This window comes from Panthera pardus, unplaced genomic scaffold (genome assembly GCF_024362965.1).
Source record: "Panthera pardus isolate Hobbes unplaced genomic scaffold, ASM2436296v1 HiC_scaffold_1, whole genome shotgun sequence".
Lineage (NCBI taxonomy): Eukaryota > Metazoa > Chordata > Mammalia > Carnivora > Felidae > Panthera > Panthera pardus.
This window is the reverse complement of record NW_026526654.1, coordinates 73,833,690-73,850,748: the sequence shown is the minus strand read 5'-3', so window position 1 is coordinate 73,850,748 and position 17,059 is coordinate 73,833,690. Positions and strand designations below refer to the sequence as shown.

The window sequence follows — 17,059 nt, the reverse complement described above, 5'->3', positions numbered from 1 at the left end:
CTATTCTGGTTCCATGCCTATCTGAGCATCATGCCTGCATTACTTACTATGAGCCAGGAGGAAAATACTATTGACAGTGCATCAAAATTTGCTATCTTAAGCACAGTAAAATCGCCTTAAAGCTATGTGATAGGTAATATGTGCACCCTGAGTGGTCATTCCAGATTATTTTACATTTTCATGTTTTAATTCTGTATTTTGCCTTAGAAAATGTATATTTAAGTAAATTTTAATGTGGATCCATGCAAGGGTTCTCAAGTATTACATGAGGATCTCATGTTTCCTTCTTTCCTTTTAGAAAAAAATTTTTTAATGTTTTTATTTTATTTTTGAGAGAGAGAGAGAGAGAGAGACAGTGTGAGCCAGGGAGGGGCAGAGAGAGGAGACACAGAATCTGAAGTAGGCTCTAGGTTTCTGAGCTGTCGGCACAGAGCCTGATGCGGGCCTCGAACTCAAGGACCATGAGATCATGACCTAAGCCGAAGTCTCAGTATCTGGAACAAACGACCTCAACTGACTGAGCCACCCAGGAGTTTCCTTCTTCTATCTGGAACCAACTTTGGTCACACTGCTAACAGTCTTGGAAAAGCTCCAGAGTTTTTATTAGGCCCGTAAAATTCGGAATCATTCTGGAGAACACAAACCCACTTCTGTGTCCAAATCTTCAACATTTCACAATTTTACTGTGTCCCTCAATTTACAGCTTCATTTATGTAGACTAATGCTTTTAGGGGGGGGAAATCTTGGCCTATTATAATCAATCTGTATATTTCATCGTGACCTCTCTCACGTCCCCTGATTCTATTTTGCCTCCCTTCTAGACATCTTTTCTTGTCAGAAAACAAAACAAAACAAAATACTTTTGCGTCTCTTACCACTCAGAATTCTTCCGATAGCACCCCTTGGCTAGAATGTTTAAAGATGAGACTGTTCTGACTTCAAATTTGGAAGAAATCCTGCCCATCAGAAGTCCCAGGTCACCCATATTTCCATTCTTGCGCACTCTCCCCATGTAGGTTCTCTCTATCCCACCAGCATGCGCATCGGCGAAGAGGGGCGCTTGGTCGTGAACTTCAAGACGGAGGCTCAGTTCCACGGCTTGTTTGTACTCTCCCACCCGGGTAAGCCCTGTAATCCACTAACAGGCATGCCCTAGACAGCAGGATACAGACTTCCCACACCCACAAGTGCCGTGTTTCAGCATGCTTCCCCAGGAGGTCTCTAACCCTCCTTTCAAATGAATTATCACTGTGACTTACCTGCAGGGTGCCTGAGAATTGCTCAGCTCCCTCTCATCAGCTACATAGTCATCATTATGTACGTAGATTTTTGGAGAAAACACAAAAGGGTTAAAGTAAATTTAAAAGAAAATTCTGAGTTCATTTTTGGTGGAGTCTGCCTTGGATAAAGAGCCTAGCAACAACAATCCCCTTCTCTGCTTCAATTCTGTTGTATGAGAAGTGGAATTTTAGGTCATTTGTTCAGCGAGCCCTTCTCCGTTCCAATTATTTTCTAGACACTGTAAGAAACCTTTGTAACAGAGGCAGAAGTGGCACTTCAGTGTGATTCTTACATTTCAGACATGGTAACTAATTATCTTTAATAAGGATTGGCTATGTCATTTTACTAACTGTGACAGCAGATTGTGGTTTGAATATCAACAAGGAGGCAGTCACTGAAGTCTTATGTCCAGGCTTTTTTTTTTTTTTTTTATAAAGGACATTTCATTAGACATCTTTTTTTATTTGATTCTCCATATCACTAAATTGGTTTTGCGTATTGTCCCTTTGACAACTGTTGTCAGATTGGAAGGGGAAAATAGTTCACTTACTGTCTTCTCCTTCCTTCCTTTTTCTGGGTTTGAGCTCTAAACAAAGGAGAGAATAGGGCTGAAATTCAGAAGAGAAAGAGGGTTCATTGTAGTTTTATGAGACTGAGCCGCAAGAAAAACAGACCCAAAAAGACTCATTTTGCTTTATTATAATTGACAGTTCTGGAAAATAAAATTTCTTGGTCTTTACAGTTCCCTTCCACATGTCTACCTTTCTAATAAACTGAATCTTTGTTTAGACACAATTACAGACAATCTAAGTAAAATTAGATTCCACTTATAAATTGGGTTTTCCCGGCTGTGTGGATGCTAATAGACGAAAACTCAGCTCATAGCCCCGGTGCACAATAAATGCATTCACATCAGCTTTTATTGCCCTGCTGCCTCTCCCTGGAAAGTAGCCCTGAACTGTTGGAGCACAATTATCTGCACAAGTATCTCTTGATAGAATTATAAAGTGGAAAAAGGCACTGAATTAGGAATCAGAGGGCACACATCCCAGCTGTGTGATCTTGGGAGAGTCACCATAATCAGTCTCAGCCCGGTTTCTCGGGGACAAAATGAGGACAATTATACCAACACTGTGACTTTGAAGGCTTGGTGTTAAAAGCAAGCAATGTGAGATAAGTTACTTTGAAAACTCTAATGTGTTATGTACTCTTTTAACTACTATACCATTATTATAATGGCACTTTTCTAGCATCCTTCACGAGCTCAATGATCATGTCGGCTGACCATCCAGGCCTGACCTTTTCCCTGCGTCTCATAAGGAGTGAACCCACCTATAACCAGCCAGTACAGCAATGGAGCTTTGTCTCTGACTTTGCCGTAAGTGACTCAGGCTCTTACTTAAGTTTGCTTTTCTGCTGCCTTTGATTACACCTCAGATTCTTTTTTTTTTTTTTAATGTAGTTTATTGTCAAGTTGGCTAACATACAGTGTGTACAGCGTGCTCTTGGTTTGGGGGGTAGATTCCCATGGTTCGTCGCTTCCATACAATACCCGGGGTTCATCCCAACGAGTGGCTTCCTCAATGCCCATCACCCATTTTCCCCTCTCCCCCGCACCACCCCCCCCATCAACCCTGTTTGTTCTCTGTATTTAAGAATCTCTTACGGTTGGCCTCCACCTCAGATTCTTACATGAAGAACATAAACGTCCTCTCTTCTCCTCAAAGGTGCGTGACTATTCGGGGACCTACACCGTAAAGCTGCTGCCATGCACCGTTCCATCGAATCAGGAGTACCGCCTGCCAGTCACCTGCAACCCCAGAGAGCCTGTCACCTTTGACCTTGACATACGGTTCCAACAGGTGTGTCTCTTGGAGTTATTTTCCCCTGACTTACAGAATCCCATTTTATTAGGGTCACGGTCTTCTCAGTAAAAATAAATAAATAAATTCACCCAATGACTTTAATTCTCACATGCTAAGAAAAAAGGAAGTCAGACAAGAAGGAAGCAAGAAAGGAAGGAAAGAGGAAAGAACTGCCCTTTATCTGGCATTGGTTCAGGATATACAACTCATAGTTGAAGAGTATGCAAGGGTTGGGGCACCTGGGTGGCTCAGTCGGTTGAGGGTCCGACTTCAGCTCAGGTCATGATTTCACCGTTTGTGAGTTCAAGACCCACTTCAGGCTCTGGACTGACAGATTGGGGTCTGCTTCTAATTCTCTGTCTCCCTCTCTCTCTGCCCCTCCCCCACTCGCACAAGCTTTCCCTCTCCATCTCTCTCTCTCTCTCTCTCTCTCTCTCTCTCTCAAAAATAAATCAACATTAAAATTTTTTAAAAAGTATAGAAGGGGTTTTTTTGTTTGTTTTTTGTTTTTGTTTCTCTTATGTGATCTTGTCTCCTCCTGGAGTTTGCTGCCTTGAGATCTGAGAATTTTCCCAAGAGTTCTTCTGCACTTCTTTATCTTATTCTTGATCTTCAAGGAAAGTAAATATCCTATAGTTCATGCCACCTCAAAGGGCCTAACTGCCATTATACATTAAAAGACAGGTGATGGCACTTTTTGTCCAAGAACTTCTATTAAGAGCTGGCCTTCCACTGACCTTGATATATACCCTGTTACACCAATGGAAAAGAACTCAAGCAGTGCTATTTAGTCCCAGCCAAAAAATTTCACTTCACCAGGTCTGCCTTCTCAAGAAAGACAGAGCCAGTGTTATAATTACCTTCATTAGTTTGGTTGGGTGTGAAAATCGCAGTGCAGGCTTTAGGACTCCACAGGTCCATGTACACAGCTGTGTGCGTGCGTGTGTGTGTGTGTGTGTGTGTGTGTGAATAATGTATTTACGCACCACCAGAACAATCAACAACACGTAAAAGGGCTTTTACGCTTGGTTTCAGGTCAGCGACCCGGTAGCAGCTGAGTTTAGCTTGAACACCCAAATGTACCTACTCTCCAAGAAGAGTCTCTGGTTGTCTGATGGATCCATGGGATTTGGGCAAGAGAGTGATGTCGCCTTTGCAGAAGGTATCATTTCACAAGGGGGACACCTGCTCTGTTTGCCATTGCATCTGTTGGGCTTTGCGCTCTTGGGGTCATGTTTGAGAGGGGAAATTGTAACCCCTGCTATGGTTATGAGAATATCACTGGGTCTTTGCCACTCTGACAGGGATGGGGTAGGGCCACTGAAATTGTATGTGTGTTATTGGACGGTTTTTCTTCTGGGGAAATAAAGAATTTATTTCTATGTCCCTTACCTAAGTGACTTCTGGAACAAATCTAGGTTTGTTTTCTTCGGTCTTTTCTCAAGATGCATAGACTCAAATCCTACAGCTACTTGAGATTATAAATGCCTCATGGGCGAGTGTTATAGCTGTCTTGTTCAGTGATGTCTTTCTAACACCTAGCAAAATGCCTAACACGCATGGCAGGAGTTCAGTACTGGCTGTGAAAAAGATGATTGAATACCAGGGAATTTCCCTAAACTCTCTTTCAAAATCAGATAAAGCTAACCCAGCTTTTTATCGATGTTGCTTTTTTATAGATTTTATTAGTCTGCGTCTTGGCAAGTAATTTGTTTATCTAAAGCAGGCTTTAGCCACAGTGGAATATGATGAATATTAAACCATAGGCCAAGCCTGGAGGTTCTTCCTGCTACCGGCCGAGCACGGGAGGGTCAATAAATCTTCAGTCACATGTAGTCAGTTCTCAAAGTGGTGTTAGCCTGGGAGCGTGTGAGATCCTGAAGGTCTTCCAATATTCGATGCCAGATTAGGAAAAGAAGGAAATGCCCTCTGGTGGCATTCCTGTCACAAATTATTTGCGGTGTCACATAGACACATTTTACCATGTAACAGAAATAACATTGCCACGTCTCTGTTTCAGGTGATATAATTTATGGTCGAGTCATGGTAGATCCTGTCCAGAATCTAGGTGATTCCTTTTACTGCAGCATTGAGAAGGTGTTCCTGTGCACTGGAGCTGATGGCTATGTTCCCAAATATAGTCCCACGAATGCAGAATATGGCTGCTTAGCTGATTCTCCTTCGCTCCTGTATAGATTTAAAATTGTGGTAAGTGCTTTGACCCAAACAATGAACTAGGTAGACACTCAAAGTCAAGTGTTTTTGCCTGATGTTTAAAAACAATAGCATCTTTTCAAATGAAGCCAAATGCTGACATTTTCTACTTATACTGGCACAAAACGAAACGAAAGAAACACTCTGTACTTGCAAAAGTTGTCATTAGCTACAGCACCCCTCATTCTCTTGTTGCTTAAAGGACAAAGCTCAGCCAGAGACACAAGCCACCAGTTTTGGAAATGTCCTGTTTAATGCCAGACTAGCAGTGGATGACCCTGAAGCTGTTCTCTTAGTGAATCAGCCTGGATCCGATGGGTTTAAAGTCGACTCAACAGCACTCTTTCAGGTGGGCCAGTAACAAGCCACTTACAACAGCTCCACGAGGACATTCAGGTTACTTAATATCAGAATGCCCCAGATGTCTTCTATTAAATGGCAGTGACAGTAATATTGCAGAAGTCATAGTAACATTGAATAAGGTAAGGTAGGTAAGCCCCACAGGACCATATTGAGCACATGGTGGGCATTCTGTAAACTCTCATTGTTATTTTTATTAATGCCTCACCATTACTTTAGGTCCATGTGTAAAGAAGACCCTCATTCAGCCCAGAATATAAATCTAAGTCTGATGGTTGGGAACTCTGCTTTTCTTCTTCAAAACTTCCTTCCTCTCGACTTTCCATGACCATCTTTATTAGAGTGATCTTGTATGAAACGCTGGATTCCAAAAAACAAGTGGGTGCTGCTCATAAATCTCCACTCCCAAAGACTTTATAAACTAGGACAGGATGTCCTAACCTAGAGGTAGATGGTAAAGAGACCCACATGACCGTAACACTGAGCAGACAATTGAGAAAAATTCAGAGATGTGTTCCCACTGTGAATCCTTGGGGGAGCAAGTACACCTTTTAGGAAATTTACTGAAAATTGTCCAGACAGGATGGGCTGCAGAAACACAGTATCTTTATTCAACCCTAAAGGAAGAATCTTAAGGAAGTATTATTTGTTGTTCTGAGTACTTTTTTAAAATTATTTTTACTGTTAACACTCAAAGCATTTGACCCCTTCTAAATCCTGAAAGTTTTGGGGCGCCTGGGTGGCTCAGTCAGTTAAGCCTCCGACTTTGGCTCAAGTCATGATCTCGAGGTCCGTGAGTTCGAGCCCCGTGTCGGGCTCTGTGCTGACAGCTCAGAGCCTGGAGCCTGTTTCAGATTCTGTGTCTCCCTCTCTCTGACCCTCCCCTGTCCATGCTCTGTCTCTCCCTGTCTCAAAAATAAATAAAACGTTAAAAAAAAATTTTTTTTTAATAAATAAATAAATAAATCCTGAAAGTTTCAAAAAACCATCAGAAAATCCCTTCTTTTCACAGGCCCTGGGAAAGCAGAAAAACTGACCTCTTCTACGGTCTTGTGTGTAAATATGCAGCAAGACAAATCAGACGAGAGTCCCGAGGGTCAGAAGGTCTGAGTTCTAGTCCTGCCTCTGCCACTAACTAGTTGAGGGACACGAGCAAGTTACTGCTGTGCATTCTTGTTTACTCATTGTTGAGATGAATAAGTTAAGCTGTGGGATATTTAAAGCTCTTTACAGCTCTGACATTCAATGGCTGCAAATCACAGATGACCAAATACTTACCGGCACACCCTCCCTCAGGAGTTGCACAAAATATTTTAGAGTGCTCTACACAAAGCCTTGTACGTACTATATGTGCAAAAATAGTCAGTAGATTCCAGGGCGCCTGGGTGGCTCAGTCAGATAAACATCTGACTAAAGCTCAGGTCATGATCTCACGGTTCTTGGGTTCAAGCCCCATGTCGGGCTCTGTGCTGACAGCTCAGAGCCTGGAGACTGCTTGGGATTCTATGCCTCCCTCCCTCTCTCTCTGCCCCTCCCCTGCTCGCATTCATCAGATCTCTCTCTCTCTCTCTCAAGAATAAATAAACATTAAAAATTTTTTTTTGAAATAGTAGATTCCTTTTGCAGACTAAAGTCTATTATCAGTTATTGTCTCTGCCATTAACTTCTCTTGCAATAGTCATGCAGTAGGTTGGTATGGTATTTAATTTTCTAACAAACAGAGCTGTGTTTTCTAGGTGGCTCTGGGCCGAGAGTGGTACATACACACCATCTACACAGTAAGATCGAGAGACAACGCCAATCGAGGTATTGGCAAAAGAAGCGTGGAGTACCAGCGCCACTCTTTGGTGAGTTCAGGGAAGCCCCGGGCAGGTACCAAAGGCCGGAAGAAGAGGGAGATGAGGAGCCCACCCCCGCTGGCCTGGGAAATAGGTGCTGAAAACAACAGGGGAACAAACATCCAGCACGTCGCCCTGGACCGCACCAGCAAGAAGCAGATCCCCCAAGGGAGAGTTCCTCCTGATGGCGTCCTCCCCCGGGAGCTCAACCCTCCCAGCTCTGAGGTCAGCCTGGTCACGGTGGTGGGAGGCATCGCCGTGGGGTTACTCACCCTCTGCCTTGCCGCCATCACAGTGACGATGTGCAAGAACAAGAAGGGCGCCAGGAGAAAGGACGCCCTGAAGGGCTCGGGCAGCAGCAAGCCCATGATGCCCCCACAGAGCCACCACAACGACAGCTCAGAGGTTTGATGACCACAGGTGGATTCAGCCTTTTCCTCAAGTGCCTCGGAAAGACGATAGAAACCCAAATGCTTCCGTAAACAGCAGAGCTTTGGGGACTTCTGCTACGAAGCTGCTCAGAGGACCTGACCGGACTACTGAACCTGGATTTGAATTCTGTCTACTCTTTCATGCGTCACAGAACAAATTCAGACCACAGACCGCATCTTTCTTCTTGCCCAAAAGGCAACATACTCAGAGCCAGCGATGGACCGCCAGGGATGTACTTCACATTTAGGGATTTTCTCCACACAATGGAGACAAATCTATTCAGAGGTGCTACAGACTCCGTCAGAAGTTTAAGAGGAGTCTATTGTTGCTATGTTAGTCTGAACCTTTAAGGTGCAATTATCACATCATTTATTCATTGCCTAACAGTTTATTACGAGGACGGTTTAATTGCTAGTCTGAAAGGATGATAAACACACTGTTCATTACGACAAGTTTTCTAACAGGCGAAGACGGCACAGAAGTATGACCAGGGATAGCTCAACCCATAATTCACCTCTTCTACTACATGGGAGGGAATGGAAGGAAAGAGAGAGGGAAGTAACTGACTAGTTTGGATTTGAATTATGGTGTCCTTGTTTTATTTGCTTATTTAATTTTAAATTAAACCAAAGAATATGTTCCATCTGGAAGAGATTGTTGAAGAAAGACTTTGCTGTTATATAGTGAGAAGTAGTCGAGTTCTTGCATGGTAGTATACCTAATTGGTGCTCAGCATTTGTGGGAAATGAGAGGGTTGGTGGCGTTTGGATGATGAAGAAATGCTATAGCGTTAGATTTGCATTTATAAGACCATGTTCTCTAAGAACTGAGCCTAGATATTTGCAGTATTGAACCCACAGATGATAATGAAAAATATCATTACAGGTGGTGGAGGGAGAAAGTGATATTTATTAGCATAACGTGTTTAACCGAAGTGCCTCTATACACGTTTTATAGAACATTTTTCCAGATGACACCTGAGGTTAACCCTCAGAGTAGCACAATCACATAACAATGTCCAGAACTCGAACTGGCCAGAAGACATTTCATTAACTTGCTAATCAGCATCTGGTCTACACCAGGGGACTCTCTGCCACTGTCATTCCAGAGGTGGTCTTGGAGGTGCCTTCTTCTTCTTCGATCCAGGAGGAGAGTAGCATTCTGTGACATCTGCAATTCAGGGAACTGATGCAGTGCGATCCCTGAGTATCTGAAAATGTAATGCTTAACACCGCTTACAGTGTTAAAAACCAAGAAACATAGGGAGCTTGCTTGGCAAGGCTCCTGTCGCCTTTCTGGAAAAAAAAAAAAAAAAATGTGCTTTTACCAAATGGCAGGGATTTCGGTTGGAAAGGGAAGGAAAATGTCAGTGGTCTAATGACCAATCTTCCAAAAGCTGGTAAATGTATTTCAAGCAAAAAGAAGGTCGGGAGAAGAAGAACCGTGCCTAAAGACTAACCAACCCTCAAATGTCACCTGGAATCCCCTTTCATTTGCATCCATAGCCTGGCCACACTGGACATCTAGTGGAATGGATCTTACCTGGTGTCTGTGAGCACCAACCATCTCTTTATTGGAAAGAAAAAAAAAGAATCTACACTGGTGCTGAGAGAGAGAGGTGAAAAGTGTCTGATACTCGCCTCTCTTCTTTTGGGCAGCTCTGCACTTGACATTCAAGGTCTTTCAAAGAACATGGTGGACCGTAGTCCCCCTCCATTGGGGAATTTACAAATATCACCTATTACTCAAAGGTGTCCCCCCACCCTGGGACTTTACATAAAGTCCTGGATGGCCCAGGAGTTCAGTTGTCAAATAAACATCAGCGCTTTCTTAATTGTCCCCTTTCCTTTTGCTTCGCATTCTGGCAGATGCTTGGCTACTTCTTCAGTTATCTCGTAACTAGTATAGGCATAAGCATGAATGACGCAGCTTCAAATGTGTGGGCTTCTCATGACTTAGCATGGGGTTCAATTCACTTAGTGAGAGCAAGTACCCTCAATTGACCTTATGCTACTTTGGTAGCTTGGGTGCTTCAGAGCCTACCGTGCGGTCTTGGGCGTCTCTGTCACTGAGTGTAGTAATTAGAGTAGCATCGTTACAACATGTCTGTTTTGAGCCTTTGGGCCACACTGGCTTTGTACCAAACTTCACTCCGCAATTAGTTTTTCTAGTGAGATTGCCATATACAAATTGGAGAGTTTATAAAATACAGAACATGTCCATCCTTTCCTAATAAAGAAGTTTCTTCCTCTCCACCCATTTCCTTCTCTCTTTCTCTCCCTTTCTGTCTTCTTCCTTTCCTTCCTCCCCTTGAAAGCAGAGAGTCTGTGGGAAATAGGCAGATACAGCTTTCTTAAGTATAAAGTGTTTGGATTTCGGCATCATTTCTTTTATATCTATTCACTTAATATGTGATTTAATATACATTAATCATAAAAACTCTTTTTAGTGGAAGAAAGAGTCAGGCAAAATGCTTTATTGTTCAATAAAGCAGACCCTTTTTTTCAATATTTTGTTTTTAGACAATTATGCTTTTATTATCAGATCCAATTACATAAAATAACTTCCCATAGACAACAGGATGTAGCTATAATAGCTCCTTAGATGCTCAGTAGCTTCTGACCCTAATTAAAACAAGATTTTCTTGATGTTGCATAGTAAACCCAAAACACAAATATATATATATATATAGAGAGAGAGAGAGAGAGAGAGAGAGAGAGAGCCTTAGTAGCTCCCCTAGCATGTGAACTATGAAGCATTAAAATACGTAATTATGTTTTAATCATGGTTTTACTTATTCCAGTTCATTCCCTCTGTTAACATTTACTAAATGCTTTCCTAGAATTAGCCACTTTGAGAGATTACACAGAAACCAAGATGTCCTCCCTGCTCTCAGGCAGGTTATGCTCAAATGTGGCATTTCTCTTAGACTAAAGGAATCGAGATTTACATTAGGTCCTCCCCTGGACCAAGAACACACCAGGCATATCTGTGAACCACAATTTAAAAATCTCTCCAGAGCACTGACAGTGGCTCTAATCTTTTTCATCTGAAAGAACCCCACATGTTATAGATCATTCTGATTGTGGATCTCATGCAAAATGTTTCACATCAATAATTTAATGGAATTGCCCTTCAGAAATCTACACAGAGAAGGTACGTTGCAGGGATGTGGATAGCCCTGTATATTCTTCTCCTCTGAATGGAAGACATGCCTACTTTATTCCAAGAATGGGGTATAACGCATAAACTCTTGTTCCAGACCGTGAACATCCCCAATACCTCCTGAAGTGCACCCTCCCACAAGCCTCCACAATGTTTGAATAGTATGAGTAAAGGTCAACTGAAATTCTGCCGTGCTACTGCATAGCATTTGTGATAAGAAGGACGGATTCTAGGCTCAATACGAAGGGATTTAGTTCTATAAGCAGCAAACAACTTCTTTATCAAGTCCTCTTACCTCTAAGTCTTTCCCAGGGAACCGACTCCAAGGTCCATTTTAAAAATGGAAATGGAGGGGCGCCTGGGTGGCTCAGTCGGTTAAGCGTCTGACTTCAGCTCAGGTCATGATCTCATGGCTTGTGGGTTCGTGCCCCACGGCGGGCTCTGTGTTGACAGCTCAGAGCCTTGAGCCTGCTTCAGATTCTGTGTCTCCCTCCCTCTCTGCCCCTCCCCTGCTCATGCTCTGTCTCTCTTTCAAAAATAATTAAACATTAAAAGAAATAATAAAAAGAAATAAAAATAAAAATGAAAACGGACCTGTATGAGAATCATGGAGTCTTTCCTCATACAAATTGGTGCTAAGGGTTAAAATAGTCCTAGATTGAGAAATAATAAAGTAGCAATAACAGCAGAATGTAATGACATTTAGATTTTTGAAGTTGGAAATTTGATTTCTGCTACTCTTTTGAAAATATCTATTTAGTTTTGGCTGAGAAACCAATTTAGTCCTTTAAAAAGAAAAAGAAGAAAATATCTTTAAAGATGCAAATGTTTTACAAATTTGAAATTTACATAATTGTATTCATTTGAAAACAAGTGAGCTATGATTCTTTGAACAGCTTTCATCTCTTGTCGCCATGATAGCAATAACAAAAGGAAGAAAACAGGTGTCTTTACTAACCCTGGGGCAAACGATGAATAGGGCTTAAATGTTCAATCAGTCCCACTGCGATGCCTCAGAAATGTGCGAGTTGGCAGGAAACTATAAATACTACTATTATCTTGCACACACACAGCCACATGTGCATCTAAAAACAACCAAAGATCTCATTTCTAGAAAAAAAGACGGCCCTAACTACAGTTTTAACTGAAATGGTTCACATGGAGATTTTCGAGAAGGTCAACAGAATGGTTATTTGTATAAACATACTATTGTGGGAAGTTTCTTGGACATGAGTTCAAAGGTTGATATGTTTCCTTAAGGTTTTTTCCTGGTATTGATTCTAGTGTTGCCTGGTAAAGATGTAAAAACACTTTCAGAAAATATCCATAGGTTCAGAGTTTCTCTCACTGTCTAGTTCTCCTTGTTGCCGTGTCCTTTGATGTTAAGAACAAAAGACAGATTTTGGTAGTTATTTTGATCTTAATAAGGCATTTAAACATAGAAGTTCATGGTATTTTCTATAGTTTTTTTTTACCAGAAAGATTATACAGAAAGTTTTTAAGTAAAGAATGCTGATTCCCTCTTGAACTAAAGTTGATAAAACAAACTCTACTAACGTCAGCCTCATTCTGATTTAATTTTATTGGGGAAAAAAATCAGAATATTGAATTTGCAAACTTTTAAATAGTGTTGCTCTCTTATCTTTCAAGTACATTATATTACTTTTTCCCTGATGTTTGTTTGTGTGTGTGTTTTTTAGTATTGTGTTTTACTAAAAACATTAAAAAAAAAAAACTTGCTCTAGCAATGACATCTACTCCTTCCTTCCTTGGTTCCTTCCTTCCTTCCTTCCTTCCCTCCTTCCTTGGTTCCTTTCTTCATGGACTAGGTTTTTTTTCTTCCTCTGAGATTTGTTTATCATTCTTCCTGTAATGCTTCCCTTTTAGTTTTGAAACCATTGCCATTTTCACTACGTAATTAACATATTCTTATCCATCCGAAAGCTAGTAGGTGAGCATAGGACGTGTGCACTGTCCTTTCTTTATAAAATGTTAAGGCTTTTGGATGAAGGAAAGAACTCCCTTCAAAAGATCAAAAGCATCATATTGAATAATGTGATGACAATCTGTGCTTTGATTCTCTCAGTAAAGGTTCAACACTGACATTTAAGATATTTTAAAAGATCCCTTTAAGGATCTGATTGAGTAAAAATAAAAGGCCAGAGATCACATATATGAGGCTGTTTTGGATGATTGAATACTTTGCAACGAAATAAATGGCAAAACAAAAATACTGTTAAAATGTTAACAGCATTGAAGTGTTTTAAATTGTAATTATTAAATGCACAATGTTCTTTTTACAAGGAGCCAGATGTTGCCTACACCAATTACACGATCCTTTGAATACTCTAAGTGAACTTCTCCAGGTATTTATTTTTCCAATGTTTGGATCGTCCTTTCATAAGAATTGTCAGTATTGCGCCTTAGAAAAGAAGAAAGTAAAGAGAGAAATGTAAATTTTTAAGAACTAACCTTAATAAAAAGCATGATAATACAAATCACTTAAAATATAGAAAAGCAATTACTGGTAAGAATAAAAGATCATTTCTGTAAGGGCCAAAATAAGCATATTACAAAAAGAAGTACAAAGCAGAGTCTGCTTCTGTCGTTTCAGGAATTCAAGTTTTTGGCAAGGTATTTTTAAGCCCATTTGCCTATAAAAGGAAACTTCAGCCTGGACAAGGAGTTGTGTGTTTTATAATTGTATTAAGTGCCTGCTTCCTTCCCCAAAGCCCTCCAGAGCACTCAGTAAATTTATATTTATCCAGCCACTGAGCAGCATATCTGTGTGTGATGGAATTATTTGCAGAACTTAATAGCCTTTGTGATTTTCCCATGGGAACTCTTCAAAAGCTAACAGGGGTCTAGTTTTTTTGTTTATTTACTGGGATACTTCATATTTGCTGGATATTGAAACTTATCCTGGGAAACCAATTATGCAAATAATCTGGATCCATTCAGCCTTCAATCCATGTCTAAAATAATTCTTGCTGCCACTTGTGTTTCATAACTACCACTGTTTTCCATCAAAACACATCACATGTTTCATATAAATAAAGCCCATATAAAAATAAATGTGTTAAAATGGTCAAATGCTCGTGGTTCATTCTCTGGTTTCAACTTCACTAAACATCAACGAACTCGTGCAGTCTGCAACGAGTGTCAGTTATTTCCTTCCTGGGTCTGAAGCCTGAGCTCCTGCAGGCTTCCAGACTGGCACACGTGTTCCCATGAATTCTCTGATGCTGGTGGAGAAATACAGCCGCTCCTCAGCGGGACCTACCTGCAGGATCTTAGTGCTTATTCACCAGTTGTAGCAGGTGCATACACAGCCAGAGGCCGCCGGGGGCAATGCATACTTACAGGAAACGATATATTTAGGGAACTGACCCTGTCCCAAGGGGCAGGGTGTCTAGATCCTACTACAGTTATGAAGCTGTGCCCAGCTACACTGATAAGGATGAATCAACTGATCGGGTCCATTGCTGAGAGGCTGACAAGGTAGTCTAGTTGCCTTTATGCGAACTTCACTCAAGTCAATGATGATCTGATTTTTGTATGGTCACATTTTTAATATGTGGCCACCAGAATGCAGTACCCAAAAGACATGCAAAGATAGCCTCTTACAGCCATAAGAAGGACTGTGTTGAAGGATTATACTGAAGGATAATCCCAAGAAAAGGGCAAAATACACAAAAGGTGGAGTGGAGGGCTGGGGGAAGACATGGCCATATTGTAGCAGAAAAGCTATGACTGGCCTCAGAAATGACGGATTCGATTCTTCTCCACTATAAATCTTTATTTTATTTTATTTTAGAGAGAGAGTGCACAAATGGGGAGGAGGCTGAGGAGGGGACAGAGAGAGAGAATCTTAAGCAGGCTCCATGCTGAGCACAGAGCTTTGACTTGGGGCTAGATCCATGACCCTGGGATCATGACCTGAGCCAAAATCGAGAGTCAGAAAGAGGACCAAGGAAGGAAAGGCTCATGATCCAGCCACGCCAGATATTGACAGTGGGAGACAAGATGATGCCATAAAGTCGTAATCACCCCAGAGGAACGCAAACTAAGGGAAAACCCCTCCCTAACCACTATGAGTGAATGTGGACCTGACTAGGGGGGAGAAGTCATCAGGAGCAGAGTTAGGCCAGTCTGAGCCCTCCCTGCCCAACAGCCATGCCAGTAAACTGTGGCAGAGGAAGGTCGATAGCAATTTTTGAAAATCCTACAATAGACTGAAAAGCCTTTCAAGACGTCATGATCTCATCCTAGAAAGGTAAACGTGACTAATTGCAAAGTGGTTAAAGGTGGTAGGGAAGACAGAGTAAGATTATACCCAAAGGAAGGGGACACGGGTCAGAGACGACGCAGGGTACCAATCAGGGAGAGAACGTTTGGGGAAAGGTGTCTGCAAAAAGAGGGAAAAGTATCTCCCCGGGATTTCCTCAGAGTCCAAAACATACGCTACATTGCAACATACAGTAGCTGGGGCCCGACGTGGTTCTGCCACTTTTGATGAGGACAGGAGCCCCTCCCCCCTCCACACCGTCACCACCACTTGGCTTGAATTCTAAAGAGATCCCTACATCGAGAGGCATTGTTATTACCCAAGGGTCGTAAGAGAAGGCCTCAGAGGCAGTGGCATGAATGAAAGAAGTGTTGTTTATAATTTATAGACATGATTTTCTGGGGGTGTGACCTACACAGAGTATGATTTTCAGGGACATTTTATGCACATTAAAACAAGTGTCTGCTCTGTGTAGATAAATTGGAGAAAATACTTTCTCTATGGAGATATTAACCCCAGGCTCATAATTTGGTGTTTTCAAATGGAAGTTCTGTTACTATTCAGGTACGACAAGGCCAACGGATCAAGAAACAATTGCCGTTGAAAAGAAAGCACATGATGCTCATAGGCTCCCAAGGGAGACAGCCCATCGCACCACAGGAGCCCCACACACGGAAGCACCAGGGTCAGTCATGAGGCGGAGGGAACAAGAGGAAGTATGGGCAAGAGCCTTACTTGTAGTTTTTATGGACAGAAACAGCCAAGGCAGGATAAGCAGGATGAGGTTTAGCTGATTTGAATAATGTTAATGGAGGCTAGGGCATAGTGCTGTCTCTAAAATAATTCTTTTGTGTTTATTTTATGTTTGAGATACAGGAGAGAGAGAGAGAGAGAGCGCGCGCGCGCGAGCATGAGTGGGGGAGGGGCAGAGAGAGAGGGAGACAATCTGGAGCAGACTCCAGGTTCCGAGTTGTCAGCACAGAGCCCGATGCAAGCCTTGAACCCACAAACCGTGAGATCATGACCCCAGCCGAAGTCAGATGTTTAACAGACTGAGCCACCCAGGTGCCCCGTGCTGTCTCTAAATATCCGGTACCTGGCCCTTGGAGGATTGGACGGATGGATAGTAACCCAGAGTATGAGAGGCAGATAAAGAAGGTGGTCGGGGCAGGGGCTCTGGATTGCTTGGTTTGCCTATGAAAGGCATTAATCTCTAGGAACTGACCAACCCTCTTTGAACCTGTCTTAGGGGCAGAATTAAAGTAGATTCTAGGGGCCTCTGGGTGGCTCAGTAGGTTAAGCATCCAAATCTTGATTTTGGATCAGGTCGTGATCTCACGGTTCATGAGTTCAAGCCCCCGCATCCGACTCTGCACTGACAGCACGGGGCCTGCTTGGGATTCTCTCTTTCTCTCCCTCTCTCTACCCCTCCCCTGCTCATTCTCTCTCTTTCTGTCTCTTTGCCTCACAAAATAAATAAATAAAATTTAAAAGATTAAAAACAAAAAAGTAGACTCTAGAAGAAGGGCCGGGATTTTTTATCCAGACTCCATGGTATTTAATTATACCCAAAACCAGAGCACTAAGAACAAAGACTTTCAAAACCAAAGTCAAGT

At 42.0% G+C, this 17,059-nt stretch overlaps 1 protein-coding gene across 1 annotated transcript in view; it reads left to right on the top strand.

Moving 5' to 3' along the window:
- Positions 1–14,248, top strand: part of FREM2 (FRAS1 related extracellular matrix 2) — a 169,734-nt gene extending 155,486 nt beyond the window's left edge. The window contains exons 18-24 of the mRNA XM_019447696.2: positions 1,017–1,121; positions 2,532–2,659; positions 3,009–3,143; positions 4,182–4,308; positions 5,167–5,354; positions 5,563–5,709; positions 7,457–14,248. Of these exons, the coding sequence (XP_019303241.2) occupies positions 1,017–1,121; positions 2,532–2,659; positions 3,009–3,143; positions 4,182–4,308; positions 5,167–5,354; positions 5,563–5,709; positions 7,457–7,969 (1,343 nt within the window). The 3' untranslated portion in view covers positions 7,970–14,248. The remainder of the gene's footprint in view (positions 1–1,016; positions 1,122–2,531; positions 2,660–3,008; positions 3,144–4,181; positions 4,309–5,166; positions 5,355–5,562; positions 5,710–7,456) is intronic.
- The last annotated feature ends 2,811 nt before the right edge of the window (positions 14,249–17,059 follow it).